This window comes from Notamacropus eugenii, chromosome 3, assembly GCF_028372415.1.
Source record: "Notamacropus eugenii isolate mMacEug1 chromosome 3, mMacEug1.pri_v2, whole genome shotgun sequence".
Taxonomy (NCBI): Eukaryota; Metazoa; Chordata; class Mammalia; order Diprotodontia; family Macropodidae; genus Notamacropus; species Notamacropus eugenii.
Genome location: NC_092874.1, coordinates 204626040 through 204646345, shown reverse-complemented (window position 1 = coordinate 204646345; position 20306 = coordinate 204626040). Strand labels below are relative to the sequence as shown.

General features: G+C 37.1%; 1 protein-coding gene across 11 annotated transcripts in view; it reads right to left on the bottom strand.

Annotated features, from left to right (window-relative positions):
* The window catches only part of ERC1 (ELKS/RAB6-interacting/CAST family member 1), a 406669-nt gene that overhangs the window by 355160 nt on the left and 31203 nt on the right, over positions 1-20306 (bottom strand). For all 11 annotated transcript variants that reach the window (XR_011977073.1, XR_011977072.1, XR_011977074.1 and 8 more), the window contains exon 2: positions 15691-16521. Coding sequence is in view for 7 of the 11 variants with exons in the window: in XM_072654117.1 (XP_072510218.1) it covers positions 15691-16359 (669 nt within the window). In the remaining 4 variants the exon portion in view is untranslated. The remainder of the gene's footprint in view (positions 1-15690; positions 16522-20306) is intronic.

Sequence of the window (20306 nt, the reverse complement as noted above, 5' to 3'; positions counted from 1 at the left end):
CTCTTGGTGGAGTTGTGAACCAATTCAATCATTCTGTAGAGTAATTTGGAACTATGCCCAAAGGGCTATAAAACCATGCATACCTTTTGATCTAGCAATACAATACCACTACTAGGTCTGTATCCCAAGAGATAAAAACAAAAAGGAAAAGGACCTAGAGATACAAGAATATTTATAGCAGTTCTTTTCTGATAGTAAAGAATTATAAACTGAGGGAATGCCCATCAGTTGGAGAATGGTTGAACAGGTTGTGGTATGTAATTGTGATGGAATAGTAGTGTATTATAAGAAAGATGAGCAGGATGCTCTCCAAAACCTGGAAAGACTTGTATGGGCTGATACAAAGTGAAATGTGCTATGTACAAAGTAACAGCAATATTTTAAGATGATCAGCTGGGAGTAACTTAGTCATACTCAGTAATACAATGATCCAAGACAACTCTGAAGGACTTAACAATGAAAACTGCTATCCAATGGTGCCTGCATACAGATTGAAGCATACTTTTTTGGGGTCTATGTTGGTCTTTTACAACATGACCATCATGGATATGTTTTGCATGACTACACATATATAACCTATACTGAATTGCTTGCCTTCTCAATGGGGCTGGGGAAACAAGTGGTGGGAAGGGAGAGAATCTGGAACTCAAAGTTTTAAAAACAAATGTTAAAAATTGTTTTTACATGAAAACTGAGGAAAAATAAAATACTAAATATATACAAATTAAAACAAAGCAAAACAAAATTTTCAATGATCCCAAAAAGGCACAGTAGCAAGATTTGTTATCAAGTATGCACAAACAGTATGTTAAGAAAAAAAAGAATTTGCAACCAGTATTCAAATAAAAAAGAGGTACTTTATCAGGTATGTATATTCTAATTTTTTTTATTATGAACCTACACCTATAATTTTATTCTTCAAAGGCTCTAAAAAACTAAATCCTATTCATTCCTTAGAATTATTTATTTATTTAATTAATTCTTTCAACGGCAGACAACTACACACATTCTATTTTCTTTCACACATATTTTAAATCTCAGTTTTCTATCCTATGAGCCTCAATTATGTGCCCAAAGTGTTCTTTTCCTTTCTCAATGATATAGGCATCACATTCATTTGTAGTTTCAGTTTATTGTGCCCACATATGTCCAAGGCACTATGCCAAGTAATATGTATATATATACACTTATGGGTGTATGAGATCTAGTTTTGTCTCCACCTCCTCTCCTAGTGCAATTAAGAAAGTATCTAATAGTGATTCTGACTCACTGTATTCACTGAATAAAATATAATCAAATACATTTATTGACAACTCAATGAGAGTCACTGCTATCTCATATTTTTTATTTGCTCTTCCTATAGTAAGCTTCCACACTACCCCTCCCTTTACTGGCAGGATAGAAAGAATCTTTATGTCTTCTATACTATCACTTCTAGTAATGAACTTTCTGAAAACAATGAATAACTGTAATACATACTGTCCCTTAATAAAGGTATTCTGATATTTGTAATTCTCTAGCAGTGGAGTAATTTATAAAAATTATCAGGTAACAGTCTATTTGTAAATGTCAGGATAATTATGGGCAAAAAGTAATTCTTAGTGGTTAACTATAAGTATGTAATATACAAGAACACAGATGAGAAAAAAAAATGAAGCATACTACAAAAGTTAACAGCCTAAAATAAATGCGTTAGCAAAAGAACATTCCATTTATCATCATTAGCCTCTTCCCCTCTCCAAATCTCAGCTGCCTCACAAAGATGAAGGTTTCTTTACACAAAAGCCAAATGATCAAAATAGTTGGTAAAGGAAAGTACTGGCCTCACTCTACAAGATAGAACAATGAAAAAAAATATTTCTAGCAATAATACATTCCTTTAGGAAAAGTACTACAATTCATGAATGACTCACTATAGAAATAAGAATGATAAGGCAGGATATGGTCATAACTGCATATCCTGATAGCTAATTACTCAAATTTTCAAGTGTCCCCAGACAAATAACAAGACTACATAGGGTCAGTGATACTTCTAGCTAATCCCAGATCTCAAATTCACTCCATAAAAAACCTAAAAAGAGTTCCAGACCAAAGAATAATCAGGAAATCTAATGAGAAATCTATAGTGACTTTATTTATATCAGAACTAGACAAATCAGACAGAAGCTCACAAATTCTGAGTGGGGAGAAAAGCCAGAGGGAAGCAGGTAGGGGGTGTTCAATAAATGCTTTATTGACTAATTTAAGAGGGAAGAAACATCAAAACACAATCAAAGACCTATCAGCAGCAAATACATCTGAAGGCTGTAAAGTTCTATATTCAAAGACAACAAAAGCAGAGGGCTCCCACTAAGTAATGCCAGGGAATCCATAGCATGAACCTTGGAAGCAGAACAAAAATAGTAGCGACGAGTTCCAATGCAAGACTGCTGGGATCAAGACAACCCAAGCCTAGTGACACCAAGGTATCTTAGCACTCTGTCCTGAGTCACCATAAAGAACACTGAAGATCCATCACACTGAACTCCAGTTGATAATGACCTCTTTCAGATTACCTTCCATCTCCTATATGTGTGTGTGTTGTGTGTGTGTGTGTATCTTGTACATATATAGTTATTTACATGTAATCTCCCCCATGAAATGGAAGCAGGGCCTGTTTTTAGCCTTTGTTTAACAGAGTGGAACATAGTAAGTACTTAATAAATCTTTCCTAAGTGACCTCAAAGATCCATATTAGCATGACTACACTATAAGAAGTCTGTGCAAAGACCAAGTGACCAAGATCCAGGCCAAGTAGGGCTAATTTACCGCACCCCTCTCCCGCAACACTGAGCAAGGAGAGAAGTCTGACTTGGCGAAAAAGAAAAAAAAATGGACTAATCAGTCACAGCTGGACACACTGTACATTGACCCCAAAATAGGGATGTCATTTTGGTCCTCTTCCAGAATGAAAGACAACAACCATTAAGAATCTACTATGTGCCAGGCACTGTGCTAAGCCCTGAGGATACAAAGAAAGGCAAAAGATAGTCCCTGCCCTCAAGGAACTCACAATCTAATTAACAGTAAGAATAAGGTCTTTTTTAAGATCTAATTTAACTATGATCATTTTGCAGATGGGAAAACTAAGTTCCACAAAGGTTAAGGGATTTACCCAATGGTTATACAACTAAGAAATGTCAAATCAAGGGCGCATGGCCAAGTGTCCAGATTAACAAAGTATTGCTCCTCATACTACCTTCCATGACACAGCTCTATAGCTAATGTTTTCTTGCTGCACTACTACCATCCCCAGTACTCACCACTTAAAAGGAAAAAAAATTATAAAGTTAAATATTTTCTTCTGCCATCAAAAACAGAATTCCAAATTTTTAGAACCAGGATTCAAATGAATTCAAGGCATATTTATTAAGCACTTACAATGTACAAGGCATTGTAGTAGGTGCTAGGAAAATAAAGACAAAAAGAAAAAATAATTTCTACCTCAAGGTAGAAATTTTTTAAAAAATATTTTTCTAGAAAGACACTACATGCACACAGATAAGTAAATACAAGGTTATTTGAGAAAAGAAAAAAAGCATTAACAATCTGGAAGGAATTAGGAAAAGCTTTAAGCAGTAGGTAACAACACCTAAACAAACTGTAGATTCTGAGAGCAGAGGTGTAAAGAGGAAATGCATTAGTCATGAGAAGCAACCTGTGCAACAGCAGGGATATGAGAGATTGAATATTCTATTCCATACCAAGGCATCAGGGCCTATTTAACTGGAATGCAGTGTGTGTGAAGGGGAGTAAAATGAAATACGTCTGAAAAAGCAGGAACCAGATTTTGGAGGGCTTCAAATGCCAAACAGAGGAGTCCGTCCTTTGTCATAAAATCTGGAGATTTTGTTTGTTTTTTGAGGGGAGGCAATACATGACTATCCTTGTGTTTTAGCTATGTGGAGGATAGATTGGAGAAGTAAGAGAATAGAAAAGCAAGTAAACTATGATGCTATAAATTATAATAATTACTGTGCGACAGTGTGACAAGATGACACCTGATTACATAAGGTGGGGGGTCTAGATTCAGAGGTTATTAAGTTGAGTGACTGGAAGGATGATATCAACCATGTGCTAAAGAAGACATACAGAAAAAACAAACAAACAAACAAACAGCATTGCCCCTGCCCTCTTCAGTAAATGAGATTATCTGGATATACCCCAAGACTCTATGTAGGACCTTATCTCTTCTCTCAATCTAGGAACTAAGAACCATTTGTACGACTCTTATAGATTCAATTATCACTTTCAAGAAAACTTTTCTACCCTACTCCATATCCTGAACTCCAGTCCAAAATATTTACCTGCCTGCTTAACACTTCCATTGTGGTGTCCTATGAGCTTGAAAACTCAGCCTGTCCCAAACATTACTCAGTATTTTTTTCCTTAAATCCACTCCTCCTTGAAAGCACCCCAACGTCTGTTGAAGACCCCATCACCCATTTTACCGGGATCTCAGGTCACTGGAGTTACGTTTAACTATTCCATCTGCTTTTTCAACTTTTAAAAAAGATGTTTCTAAGATGGTATAGTAAGACAAAAAAAAAAAATACCCTAGAAATCTTTACAAGAAATCATAAAAGAAAACTGTCACGTTCTCTTAGAGCAAGAGCGCAAAATGAAAAATAGAAAGAATTCACCAGTTACCTCCTGGAAGAAATCTCAAAAGGAAAACTCCCAGGAATACTATATCTAAAACCCTAAGCTCCCAGACTGAGGAAAAATAAAAATAACTTTTAAAAAAGAAACATCACTAAAATGTAAAACTTCACAGTTAAAAATAAGAAGCTACAAAAAGGAACTGTAAAAATATCAGGCATGTTGAGGCATAGAGAAGACCAGGTCCCCTCACATAGATCCTAGAAAAGCTCCAAAAGTAAACAAAATGAACAATGGAAAAGAAAACCAAAGAGAAACATCTGTAAGTTCCTCTGGCCAGTCCATGACTGAACAAAAAGACTTCCAGAATTTTGGAAACTTTAGGAATTTTGCAGTGGAGAAAAAACACGACAAGCAAAAACCAAAGCACAGACCCATACTGAAAGACAAGGCGAGACCAGCACCCAAGTAGCTAGCTCATCACCCAGACAGCTCTATGCTTAAGCAACTTTCTAGAGTCCTAGGAGATAACAGAACCAGGTCAGGAGCACAGCAGCCAGGCAAGCCCAACAAAGGGATAATAAGAAGAAAGGCCAAACACCCCGGCAGCCAAGTACACAGAGCCCAGCAGCTTGGTACCTAAGCAGCTCAGGCACCAGTGGCCAGAGAGCCCCAACAGAGACACAGCATAAGATGAGGCTGGATCAGTGCCCAGTGATGGTACACCACCACACAGGGAACACAGCATACAGGATGCAGGCTGCACCAGGGAAAGTTCTAATAGGAGACTGGGCAGACCAGCATTAAGAAAACACAGTGTGCAAAACTCCAGCAATTCAGAACCTAGAAGGCGTGAGAAAAAAAAAGACAGCTCTGCCCACAGTAAAACTGGGAATGAGGCCAGCCTGGCACCCAACAGCACAGGCAACCCAGAGCCAAGGCAGTCGATGCCGAAGACACAGAAGAAGAAAGGTTCAGGAGGAGATGCAGGAGAAAGGAAGGAAATAAGCATTTATATAGCACCTACTAAGTGCCAAGGTATAAGCAATTTACGAATATTGTCTCATTCACTCCTCACAACTCTGTAATAATATACATAGTTACCTTCATTTTACAAATGAGGAAACCAAGGTAAACAGGGGTTAAGTGACTTGCTGAGGATAGCTTAGGTAGCTACTAAATCTCTGAGGTTGAATTTGAATTCAGGTCCTCCTTTGCCTCCTGGCCCAGAACTCTGTGTAGTGCAACACCCAGCTGCCTCTGGCAGGCAGCACATATGAACACATAGGTCCTCCCAGGGAGCCTATTACTAGCACAATACACAGTATGTGAGTGGGACCAGTCATGCTCACACAGCAAGGGACAAAGTTAAATGCAGATTCAAATTTGTGCCATAAGGAGAAAGGAAAGAAACAAAACCTAATTCAAGACACCAGGACACTGAGCTAAAACCTAGTAATTACTAAAATCAATCCACAAGCATTTTTTTTTTTGACTAGGCTGGGCTTTATTGACAGGAGAATCCTTTGGGTGGGAACAGAAGGGACAGCAGTTGGACTCATGAAGCCAAAGCACCAGCAAGGCAGGGAGCACCTTCCCTTTCTAGAAAGCTCTGACAAGCTACCCTATAAGCCCAGCCTCCAAGCCCTAACTGCCACTTGCCTTTCCTTGAGTGGCAACTTCTCAAATAGGCCTAAGTCTGCGCCTGATCATATGACCCTACACTCCCTCAACCTAGGTACCTTCTACAGGAAGGAGAAGAGGACAATAAGAATGAAGATGCAGTTCAGGTCTCCTAGATTACTGGTGGCGGTCAACATGCATTTCTTGCTTGGGTCAATCCCTGAACTCATAAACCCTCTTCCCACACTGGCCTAGGCAGCTGTTCTCAAACAAAGGATAAAGTAGCAATAATGCCCAGTATCTTCAAGCTGGAACCATTCTCCTCACCTGGGTAGGACAGTGCTACCTTCCCAGGGAGCCCCCCAAGTCCATGGAGACCAGCAGTCTCAGGGCAGGCACAGGGACCAGGAGTTCAAAAGAAGGGAGGTCATGGAAAATGAAGAAATTTGTAATGTTATGGATAAATTCAATTACCTTGGCAGTATACTTTCCAAGGATGTACACACTGATAATGACATTGACAGACACATTACCAGAGCTAGCTCAGTGTTTGGGAGGCTCCAAAGAAAAGTGTGGGAGAGAAGAGGTATTAGACCGACCACCAAACTGAAGGTCTACAGAGCTGCTGTGCTGACCTCATTGTTGCATGCCTGTGAAACCTGGAGAGTAGATACCAGCATGATGCCAGGAAACTGAATCACTTCCATCTGAATTATCTTAGGAAGATTCTGAAGATTACTTGGCAGGATAAGGCACCAAATACTGAGGGCCTTTCTCAAAGTGAACTGCCAAGCATTCAAATTCAACTGCAGAGAACACGATTCTGATGGGCTGGCCACATTGTTTGAAAGCCAAATGTATAGAAGAGAGAGCAGATTGGTCATAGGGGCAATTAGAATGCTTGGTGTTTGGGGGGGAGGGGATGAAAGGGGAGAAAATTTGTAACCCAAAATTTTGTGAAAATGAATGTTAAAAGTTAAATAAATAAATTTAATAAAAAAATAAATAAATAAAAATAAAAATAAAAAAAAAAAGAAAGCCAAATGTATGTTTACCTAAACACTATTTTACAGAGAACTCATACAAGGTAGGTGTTCACATGGAGGTCAGAAGAAGTTATACAAGGAAGACATTCTCAACGGCTCTCTGAAAAACTTTAGAATCAATTGTGAGACATGGGAGACACCAGCATAGGACTGCTCAGTATGGTGTGCCTTCATTAAAGAAGGCCCTGTACTCTATGAGCAAAGCAGAATTTTTATAAACATGAAGGAGAGCCAAGGGGCATAAAAGAGGGAAACCAGAACAGAAATGGATTCGTTCAATTATTGATCACTGGTGTTAATCAACAAATGCTGTATCACTGTCCTGTGGTAGAGGGGCTTGCACAATTCAATGAAACTATGAGCTGTGCCATATAGGGTTACCCAAGATGAACAAGTCATAGTGGAGAGTTATGACAAAAGATGATCCACTGGAGAAAGAAATGGAAAACCACTCCAGTATCTTTGCCAAGAAAATACCATGGATAGTATAAAAATTCTAAAAATGGAGGGCAGAAGGGCCTGGTGTGCTGTGGTCCATGAAGTTATGAAGAGTCAAACACAACTGAACAACAAGAAGTGTTAAGTAAACTTCTTGGAAATATAAAATTGACAATGGAGATGAACTCACTGACAAAACTGAAGAGGAAAGGATGAACTAGAAAGCAGGATTCAACAACACTTTACAACTGTTTACTATTATTTACAAGAAATAGTTAAAAAATAAAAGATTCAAACAGTTAAAAATGGGAATTGGAGCAAAATCTGTACTGCTTCAGATAAACTCAAAAAGATAGGTCTAGTAATCATGAATTCTGACCAGGTAAAAATAAAAAGATAAGCAGGAAAAAGATAAGCCTTTTGAGGCATAATATCCACAGATTAACCAATATCAACACTTTACATATGCACTAAATATGATATACCATCTAATTAAAGGAAAACTTAATCCAACTAACTGGACAAACAAATAGTAAAACTCTAATAGTAAGGGGCCTCAGTATATCTATTTTAGACCTAAACAAACCAACAAGAAGAAACACAAGAAATAAAGAATATAAATAGAACTTTAGAAAAATTAGAGATGATAGTTAAATGGTAATTATTCAATGGGAACAGAAAAGAGTTTATATTTCTCGCTGTGCTTGTTCCTTTACAAAAATTGATAATGAACTACAAAAATAAAAACCTCAAAAAACCAGAGAGGCAGAAATAGCAAATTTATACCTTCCCAACCACAATGTAATAAAAATTATATTTAATAAAATGTTTTTGAAGAAAGGTAAATAACATTAAAACAGCAGCACACTAATAAACTTATCAAAAATAATATTCCAAAGCCAAAGCAGTCCTTAGGGAAACATTTATGTCTTATCAACAAAAGAAAGAACAGATCATTAAATTAAGTAATCATTTTTAAAAACTAAAAAAAAAAAATAACTAATTACACATTAAAGTAGAATTTCTGGAAAAAATCAAAAAAATTAACAAAATTAAAGAAAGTTAAAGTTTGCTTTTAAAAAGAAAAAAGTTTGTCTGATTTTGAAAAACAAGGGTAAGTCATCTTATGAAAAATGAAAATGTAAAATTGAAAATAAAAGAAAAGAAATTATTAAAAATATTTTGCCCAATTATATGTCAATAAAACTTGTAACTTACATGAAATGGATGGATATTTACAAGAATATAAAATACATAGATTAACAAAGGAACTAAACTATTTTAATAAATCAATTAGAAAAAAAATGTGAACAAGCCATAAACTCCTAAACAACCACAAAACCAGAACCAGATAGATTTATAGACAAATTCTTTCAAACACTTAAAGAACAATTAATTCCATTTTATATGACCCTATTTGAAAACAGAAAAAGGAGTCCTCTGCTACAAATAGTCTCAATAAACTAAAGTGAAAAAGAAAACTATACGTTAATATCCTTCATAAATATCAAAGCAAAAACATTAAATAAAATGCTAGCAAAGGGTCTACAACAACATATTTAAAAGATTATGTACTATGACCAGGTTGTATTTGTACCAGGTATGTGAGGTAGGATCAATATAAGGAAAATTATAAACAGAACAGAACATATAAGAGCAAAGACAGTTAAAACCACCGGATTATGTCAATAGACACTGAAAAGGCTTTTGACAAAATACAACCACCATTTCTTTAAAAAAAAAAACAAACTAGAAAGCCTAGATTAAATGGACCTTTCCTTAGTAGGGTAAGTAGGATGAACATAACACTAAGAAAAAGGAAAAAAGTTGTGCTAAATGCTGGAGAGTAAAAAAGAAAAAACAAAAACAAATCATTTTCATTTTCAAAAAAGCACAGAATCTAGCGAAAAAGGAAACAACAAATCAATTATATACAAACAAAAATATATACAGGTAACTTAGAGATCATTTTAGAGGAGGGGAATTAAAATTAAGAGGAACTGAGAAATACTTCTTGAATAATGTAGGATTTTAGCTGGTACCTGAAGGACATCAGACAAATCAAGAGACCGAGATAAAGAGAAGAAATCCGGATTCGACGACAGCCAGTGGAAATGTAAAATGAAAGGAAAAAAATCTTTTCTAAAAAGAGCCATTCATTTTTAGAGTGGAAAAAAAAGAAGAGATCAGAAGCTAGTCCTTAAATAAGTAGCAGCTAAACAAGGTAAGGTATACACTGATCTTACCAACTCTGACAGCTGTAGACCTACATGAATTCTCCCCTTCTCAGTCAAACTCCTTGAGAAAGTCACCTAGCTATACTCACTGCCTACACTTCCCCTCTCACTTGATTCTAAAAGCTATACAATCTGGTCTCTGATCTCATCATTCAACTTAAAGTATACTCTCCAAAGTCATCAGTAATCTCCTATTTGTCAAATTTAATGACCACAAGTTCCATCCTTCTTGCAGCTGATCTCTCCTGTTCCTTTTTAATCTCCTTTCCCAGATTTTCATTCAGATCACACTCTATAACTGTGGATGTCCCCAAAGGGCCTATCCTAAATGCTTTTCTCCCTCTAAGCTATTTTGTTTGGCAATCTCATCAGATCCCATAGGTTCAATTATCATCTGTATGTAGATGATTCTGAGACCTACATATTCAGTCTTAATGTCTCTCCTGAACTCGAGTCATCAAATACCTTTTGGACCTCTCTAACATAGACATCTCAAACTCAGTGATCCAAAACAGAATTCCTCTCTGCAATTTCTGTATTACTGTAGAGGGCACCATGCCCACCAATCACCAACCATGGCACCTTCAATGTCATCCTTGACTTCTCACCCCCACTCACTTATTCAATGTTTTCAAGTTTTCACAACATCTCTCATATATGTACCTTTGTCTTCACTTACATAGCAGTCATCATGACGCAGGCTCCCAGCCCCTCAGACCTGGCTTATTACAATAGCTCCTTGATCAGTCTCCAGCCTCAAGTCTATCTCCCCTCCAAAACTTTCCTCCATTCAGTTGACAAAGTAATAAAAGAAAAACTATTTATATAACTACTACATTAATTTGTAAAACAATTTCTAGACACTGTGAAAGAAAAAAAACTTAGTAAAAAAAATTCTGATCAGTTACCAAACGATAAAATTACTTAAAATAGAACATATTCTGACTTCAGAGGCAAGTGTGAAAAATGCATAATAAATTTTTAATGAATGTATTCATCATAAAAGTAACAGAAGACAATATTATCATAGAGAAAAAATAAAAACATTTGTAATTACAGATCATTTATGCACATGAGTACATATGTTTCCAAAGCCTTAGCTCTGGAAGTTCAACCAGAGCTTAGTTAGATTTTTGCCTTTGGTCAGTACAAACACACAATTAAGAATCTCTGTTATGGCATTTATTGCTTAAACTAAGCAGCTTCCAGTATCTAAAAGTTTAAGTACAAAAAGGACTATCAGAATCTATAAACAGCAGGGTATATTAGAAACAATCTTCTGCAATAACTTAGCAAAAATGAACTATGCACCAGGCAATTTTAGGCAAATGTGTTTAATCTGTTATGACTGGATCAAGGTCTCAATGTCCCATTCAGAGTACATATTCTGAATAAACAAAACATAGCAAGTCTTTAGTCCTAAAGTAAAATGGGAAAATTGATTTAATTACAGTAAATCCTATTAAATTAACCTCTTTACAAAGAGTGAGAAGAGAGACCACTGAAGACTCTGGAGAATATAATGAATGCAAAGTTTAATTAGGGTGCACTGCTGGCTTACTATAATCTATTAATTAGCATTCCTAGTTACTACAACTCATTGCAGTGTTTTAACTTTACTTTTAAATTGTACCTTTCCTTTTTTGGCCCAAAGTTGCACACTCTTAGCTTTGTAGTAGTAATTACAGTGTATGCAAGAAGACTCAAGTCCTGCCAGCTTCAGTAAATGTTTAATTAGAACAGAGGATAAAATCTAGAAAAGTCAATTGTTCACCCTTCTGCAGTTATATGGCTTTTCTGGCATCATAATTCTCTGGGCTATTCTGCTTTCAAAGAACTGAGAATGTCCTAGGGTTTTCATAAAATTCAAATGCACTGTCTGAAAAAGGCCTAATTATTGGGGGGGAGGGGAAGACAGTTTCAAAACTGGGCAATTAACAAGATTATTTCAATATAAAGGAGTATGCCTGATTTTTTCTTTGATGTTAACATTATTAGTATTTTTAAGCCTTCTGATGATAATATTCATCTTTCGAAAGAGCATTTTACTGAAGACATGGCATAAAACTTTTTTTTTGTTCTGTAATTTCTCAGCACCCAAGGCATGTATGGAAGAGAGAAGAAAAAACAGTGTCAAAGCTGGTGACCTAAATTCAGTTCTCATATACTTATGAGACTTAACAAACTTAACAAAAAGTTTACTTGACTTTTTAAAAAATGCCATTTAGATGGCTAGAATAGGCCTTGATTTTTTTTTATCAATTAATTCATTTGAAGTTGGATGTTATCCTGATGTATCCATCATAATTAATATTAAATACCTAACAATGTATTATGAGGAACTAAGATACTCAAAATATGCAAATGCTATGAAATCAATTTCTAAAAAGCAAGCCAAGAAAATGGTCCCCTGGCCCATGAGAGATGTATGTGTGTGCCCTCACCTATAATTCTTTAAATTAGAGTGTCACTTTAGAGCACTGAAAAGTTAACTGCCTTGCCTACAGTTAATCTCACAGCTAGTATGTGTCAAAGGCAGACCTTGAACTGCAGGTCTTCCTGACTCCAAGATCCTCTCTATATATTATGTCACACTCACCTATCCATATGCATATGTATATACACAAGTGAATGTACGTAGGCTGTATATGCATACATATATATAGCCTCAGTATCACTCTTTCTCATTCTACATATTCAATCAGTTGTAAAATCTTGCTGCATATCTCTTGCTTCATATTTCTCACATCCAATCCATTCTCTCTACTCACTGCTACCTCCTTAATACAGGTCATCATCACTTCTTACCTAGATTACTGCAAAATTCTCCTAACTGGTCTTCCTAATTTAGATCTTTCCCCACTCCAGTCAATCCTACACATAGCTGCCAGAGTGATTTTCCTTAGGCAAGATCTGACTCACTCAATCAACTACTCAGTTCCCCTTCTCAATCATTAACTCATGGTCTCTGTATGGTCTCCAGAACAAAATATAAATTGTTTCATTTAGCTTTTAAACCTTTTCAAACCTATCTTTCCAGCTTTATTACATATCTTTTCCTCTGTTCTTTACCCACAGCACTCCATTTCCTGTTCTATTCCTTTGCACTGGTAAGCCCTCAACCCCAGTCCTTTAATGTATTTCTTTTTCCTCCTCACCTCTCCAGCTCCCCAGACTCCTTCTCTTTCTACAAGACAAAGTTCAAACATCTACTTATATACAGTCTTTCATGGTCTCCCCATCACCTCCCTCCATGACTACCTTGTATTTATTCTGTATATAAATATGCATCAGAATGAGTCTTGATCCATATCTAACATAATGACTAGCACATGGTACATAAAAGGCACTTAATAAATTCTTGTTGATTTATACGTGTGTAAGGTAAAGGCAGTATGCCAAAATGAGTAAAAGCTGGTCTGAGACTCAGAAGACCTAGGTCCAAGTACCACCTTTATTATATACTGCCTCTAATCTTTAATGCCCCAGGCACTAAGTCTTAGCGTTGATGGAGGAAATTCCTCACCTGAAGCTCCTTACAATGAAGAAGTTACAAGTATATTAAAATATTTACAGACATAAATTCACACACCTATCTAGTATTACAAGGTACCCCTGTAATAGCCCTTGTTGTTCAGTTGTGTCTGACTCTTCATATCTCCATTTGGGGTTTCCTGGCAAAGATGATGGAGTGGTTTTCCATTCTCTTCTCCAGTTCAATAGGCAAACAAAGGCTGAGTGACTTGTCCAGGGTTATACAGCTACTGAGTGTCTGAGGTCAGATGTGAATTCAAGTTTTTCTGACTCCAGGCCCAGAGTTCTATCCACTGAGTCACCTAGCTGCATAGTAATAAGTTAATACTAAGCAAATATTAAGCTCCTAAAGCTACTAAGACTTTTGGAATGCCCTGTATATACACAACAAACATATGTATCTATTATACATTTGAAGTATCCTGTGCCTTTTCAGGCATAAGTGAAACAGGAGAAAGAGCACCAGGCCTAAAGTCACAAAGACCTGAGAACAAATCTGGCCTCTGACCCTTTCTAGCTCTGTGATCATGGGCAAGGCACTCAATTCCTGTTTGCCTATTCTCTCATCTGTGAAATGGGGATAATATTAGCATCCATCTCTCAGAGTTGTTCAAATGAGATCATAATCGTAAAGCATTTAGCTCAGTACCAGGCACAGAGTAGGTGTCATATAAATGCTAGCTATCATCATCATCATCATTAAAACAAAAAATACATACAGCAATAGCAAACTCTTCATTCTTTATAGTAATATATGGTAACAAACTATCATTTCAATTTTTTGTAAAATTAATCAAATTTTTACCATACTGGTTTTTATGGTTCAAAATCATAACATGAACATTCAGAAAATACAAGATATGTTTTATGCTTTTATGCACACCAAAGGCCATGGCCTTTGGTACTCTGCTTTTATCAGCTGGCATTACATAATGATAGATTACATTTTTCTTGCCATGGACTTTCAAAAACTTTTTCATTGCCAGAAATGGCATTCCAAAGCACCAGCAAAATCTTCAAGAAAGTCAGTACATTTGAGGACAAGCTGATCTAGAAAATTAGTGCAGGAAACTATCTCAACTATAATTTTTTTAAAGTAGAAATTGTTTTTTCTCAAGAGGCTATGACTGTAAAATAAACAAATGAGAGTTATATAATCATTGAACGTACATAGTATTTATGATGGCGAATAAGCTAACCACATCTGTAAATTATGTTTAACATTACATGCATGATATATACAGAAAGGAGGAACACTACAATACTTCCTTTCATTCTTCTTACCAATATATCAAGAGTCAGCTGATGTTTCAAACAAATCATTTAAGTAATTCACAATCAATATAGAATTTACCTAAAGATGAAGTGATTTATGCATTTATAATATCAACAGTGAGCTACCTGCTTTAAAAAAAAATCTCACAAAGGAGATTTAGCTTTTTAATAAATCACTGAAGGTTACAAATTCAAAGAATGCTCCCAGAAAACCTTTTAAAAAGAAGTTATAGTTTAGATTTCTGTTACTGGAATCTTAAAGAATATATTCACACTTCTAGTGTTATAAAAACATCTGCAAGGAGAGATGTGACACAATAATGAATGAAGCATAACTTATATTACCTGAAAGGGCAGGCAAGCACTAAATGAACAGCTTATGAAACTTTTTGGTTCTTGACCTGCAATATCTCATTATTCTAACATTTGGCCAATATGTTTTGTTTTTTTTTAAATAAGTTTAAATTTTACATTTTTCTTTTCCTTGAACTTCAAAGAATTAAGGAGCCAAAAGAAAAAAGGCTGTCAAATCATCTTCAAGATCAAATTCTATCAATGTCACTAAATAAAACAGACATTTGTTTGACAACTTATAGTTGATACTTGAATACTGAAATTAAATATTAAATTTTCAATTTAATATTTATGTCCACAACATGTTGAATGGAGAGTGTCAGAGGCAGTTTTAAAAATCTATTGGAAACAAAATAAGCAGAAAAGTGACGTAATGTAGCAAGTTTGAGAAAATAAGGCACTTAAAAAATTAAGAAACAGAGGTAGGCAAAAAGAAACAAGGTAAAGAGGGCATGAAAGGCAGGGACAAGTGGGAAAAAAAATGTGATTTCATTTCATATATATGTGAATTCAGTGCTCACAGATAAACTCGTATAACTAACCTGGTTTTCCTCTTGCACAACTCTATACTGTTCCTTCCAAACAGTGATTTTGGAAGCTTCATCTTTTCTCAGGGCTCGTTCCTTCTTCAACTCTGGACTCCAAAAGGTCTTGATACTATTCATTGAAGAGCTCAATTTACTCTCCTTCACTTCCACATCCTTCCGTAACAGATCATTTTCCCGTAACACTTCCTTCAATTGTGTCTGTAGATCCATAATTGTGTTATCCCTTGCCTGACGCAGTGAATGAGGTACAGTGGATGCCATACTCACAGGAGGGAGGTGATGTTCTCCAAATGCTATGGTGTCACTGGCCACCCCACTGCTAGCAATATTGGGGCTACTGCCCATAGCAGTCATCCTAACGCCATAAGGAAGCCTACCCCCAGAACGGCCAAGAGTCATGGTGCTTTTAGGTGTATCGGGACCCATATTTTCATGGTCACTTAAGTACATAGGTCCTGATGTAGCATAGGCAGCATTTAAGGACTGGATATTTTCCATTGAAAGAGTTTTGCCACTGCCACCTCCAGTACTGCTTCCAGAACTCCCTCCTGTGCTATTGGTTCGACGGTGACCCAAACGAGGGGAACGAGGAAGCCGAGGTGAACGCCCAGGACTCTGACTGCTTGGTTCAACTTTACCAACAGAACGAGCACTCCCATACATGGCTGCGCAAAGGAGTGAGATGTCAAAACAGGTGTAAAGTAGAAAGTATGGAACTGGACGAGGTTTCTCTATGGTTATGAGTCTGCTTAAGGCTAATCAGAATTAATAGATTCCCAGTTGTCCATTCCTGAAGTCATGTGGTCATGATGTCCAAAATCTTATCTGCAACAAAAGGAACACACAAAAACCATGTTAATACGCTTTTCCACTAAGAAACTTCTAATTTCTACCAATAAGGGGGGAAATAACTGCATTCCTTATATTAAAAGCATATTTTATTTTCAAAGAAATCATCATATAATATTCCAAAAGGCCCTCTGGCTGTGGGGGAGACCTCTATGAATTCTTTAAGACTTAGGCTACAGGCCACTTCTTTTCTAGAAATGCCACCTCCCAAAATTCCCACCAGTTTTTGGAAATATTCATGCTATAAACTTCGAATCCCATGCTGTACACCCAGAACATCAAATCTAGGACCTAACCAGGATTAAAATGGAACTGGGAAATGTTTAGCAAAATAAATAAAAATACAATATAGCATAGATAATGTTAATTTGTGGTTTTTCTAAGTCAATATGTAGCCCACAGGGATCCCTTTCTATTTGCATTTGACTCCATTGCTATACACAACCGGTCCTTACTGGCCAATTTCTGATGCTTCCACACCAGCAACATCAGAGGTGAAAAACCAGATACTCTTTATTTTTTAATTTAAATATTTATTTATTTTCAGTGTTCAACGTTCATTTCCACAGGTTTTAAGCGTTCTCCCTCTTCCCTCCCCAAGATGGCATGCAATCCGATATGCGCTCTGCACATACATTCCTATTAAACACATTTTCACATTAGTTAAGTTGGATAGAAGAATTGTGTGTGTTTGTCCTTCATTGCCAAAGAAGACCATGTCATCAGAGAAATAATGACATGACTTGCACTTGAGTTTGTTTTGAGTGAGGGAGGGCTGTGTAGGTCACCAGCCTCACTTCTCCTCCAGAGTCATCTGAATCCAGTGACCAGATATTCATCAGGATAACTGGAGATGACCCAGGATGAGACAACTGGGGTTAAGTTAACTTGCCCAAGGTCACACAGCAAGTGAGTGTCAAGTGTCTGAAGTGAGATTTGAACTCAAGGTCCTCCTGATTCCTGCACTGGTGCTCTATCTACTGCACCACCTAGCTGCCTCACAGAAGAATTATAATGAATAGGAGAAATCAAGAGGAAAAGAAAAAAGAGAAAGAGAAGAGCTGCTTCACTCTGCAATCCAACTCCATAGTTCTTTCTCTAAAACCAGATACCCTTAATTAAAGCCCTGTCTTCCTTTTATAAAAAAAATCACAGCCAAGACTAGCTTTGTTGCTGGTCAGATCTCTCTAGTTCTATACCCACTGCTCTAGTATAGATGTTATCTCTCCACTGCCCCTGTTCCTCCAATGCGGAAGAAGGCAGAAACATAATCCTATAAGCCTCAGTGTAGGAGTTCAGCACGCTTCTCTAGAAGAGGTAAGGCCCAGTTGTCTTCCACACTAATTAAAATGGGTGACTGGAAAGTTGAAACTAGATACCAGTACCACAAGGCCAAAGGACAATCCCTTCAAAGAACCATCAATAACCTTCTTTTCTTCCCTATAACTGGCCAGACGACTATGGCCCCTGAAAACCAGTTAATTTCTCTGGTTCTCTACTTGCTCTCTTGCTCAGTGGTCTGTCTTTTTGGCCCTGAGTATCTCCTAAGTTTTGAGCTTTACTGGGCAAGTTAAAATACTCCAATAAGAAACACTATTCCTTTTAATATCACTGACCAGAACGTAAGCATTTTGCCCAAGGTCACACAGGTAGTAAATGACACATCACAGCGCATATATGAAGCCTCTCAATCTATCATAATTGACAAGTATCACAGAAGCTGCAGAAGCTGAGGTTAAAAACATCTTTAAACTTGCTTATACAGTGACTTTGAAACAACATGCCATTTCCTCTTCTTTTTAACCACTGAAATCCTATGACAGAATTTAATTTAGGACAAGAACTGTGTGCCTCTTACAGTATTAACAGACAGTGCTTAATAAATGTTTTTTTTAAGTTTGTTGCCGTTGTTTACTAACATCTAACTCTTTGTGACCCCATCCAAAGTTTTCTTGGCAGAATTACTGGAGTGGCTTGCTATTTCCTTCTCCAGCTCTTTTTGCAGATGAGGAAACTGAGGCAAACAAGGTTAGATGACATGCCCAGAGTCACATGGCTAGTAAATGTCTGAGGCCTCATTTGAGTTCACAAAGATGAGTTTTCCTGATTCTCAGCCCAGTGTACCATTCACTGTATCACCTAGCAGTGGATAAAGTGCTGAATCTAGTCAGGAAGATCTTCATTCAAATCCAGCCTCAGATACTTGCTAGCTGTGTGATCCTGGGCAAGTCACTTAACCCTGTTTACCTCAGTTTCCTCATCTGTACAATGATCTGGAAAAGGAAATGGCAAATCACTCCAGTGTCTCTGCCAAGGAAACCCCAGATGGAGTCAAAGTTGGACATGACTGAAACAACTGAACAATAAGTGACTATGTCTAGAAATAACCATAAATCATCCCAGTGATTACCTTTTCATGATAAACCTGGCACCTGTGGTGAGAAACAAATGTCTTATATCCTAAATTTTACTGCACAGCAAGACACAGAACATCACAGTCTACAAAAAACAAGGGTATGGGGAGGTACACAGTGAGCGTGAACAAGCTCTTCGTAAGACTAAGATATGAAGTTGGATAGTCTTGAAGGTCATCTTGTCCAGCGATTCTTAAAGTTTTTCCACTCAAAGACCCCTTCAGCATTTCTTAATTTGTACCAAGGATCAATCCAATATGCAGAAGGTCTTTCTCCAGATCTCATCATATTTCCAATCAAACTTATGGGGGGACAAAGACAAGAACTGGATAAGAAGCATGGATACAGAGGTGTAGATGGGTTGTGATCTGAAATGTTTATGAGAACTTCTAAATCAATAAAATCACAGACTGATGAACACATACCTGAGTAGACCGAGCTGCCCTCCTGGGTAACTCAGCTCATCTGCTCCCTTCTGTTCCCCCTGCTTTTTCTCCCTACAAATGAAGGTAAATTTGGATGGCCATAGGACACCCAGTTAACTTGGGGTTTATAGGCCAGATTCCTTCCTTCCTTCCTTCCTTCCTTCTCTTTGCCAATACCTTAAATCCAGTGCACTCAGAAGCACAATAGGTCCCTGCCCAAACTCCACTAGAGGGCTCTTTTCCGGACACTTCTGGCTTCAGAATGATTATCAATAGTAAAGCTCCATTTACTTATTTTTTTCTTTCTTTTGCTCATTAAAGGGACCATTCCCTGTTTACTTCTTAAAGAGGCCTATGCACTGAATGGGCATTACCTCACTCTAAGCGAGTACCTGATTACGCCAAGGTCTCCCAGTACATCCTGGGCCTTCTCCAGTCATCCTGATCCAGATGGCTCTGGAGGAGAAGTGAAGCTGGTGACCTGCACAGCTCTCCCTCACTCAAAAAAAAGTCAAGTGCAAGTCAAGTCATCATTTCTCTGATGGTATGGTCTTCTTTGAAAATGAAGGATGAATACATGAATTCCAAAGAACAGTCCAAGCATTTTTGTCATACAGAATATTTTTGAATCAATAATCAACAAGTATTTGAGCACTTACTACATTTTTGTTAAGAGCTGGGGATATAAAGACAGAAGTTATTGTGGGCCAGGAACCGAAACAGTATGTGTTAACCCTTCCATATTTCCACAATATCAATCAAGATTACTACAAGCAAGAAAGTAAGGGTATAAACCTAGAACAACTGGGATTAATATTGCACTCAACTGTGGTCATCTGGAATTCAGCTGTGGGTCCTTTGACCAAGAAAAGTATAAGGAGTTTGGGGGTTTTTTCTCTCGCTGAAAGTTCCTGAGATTCCA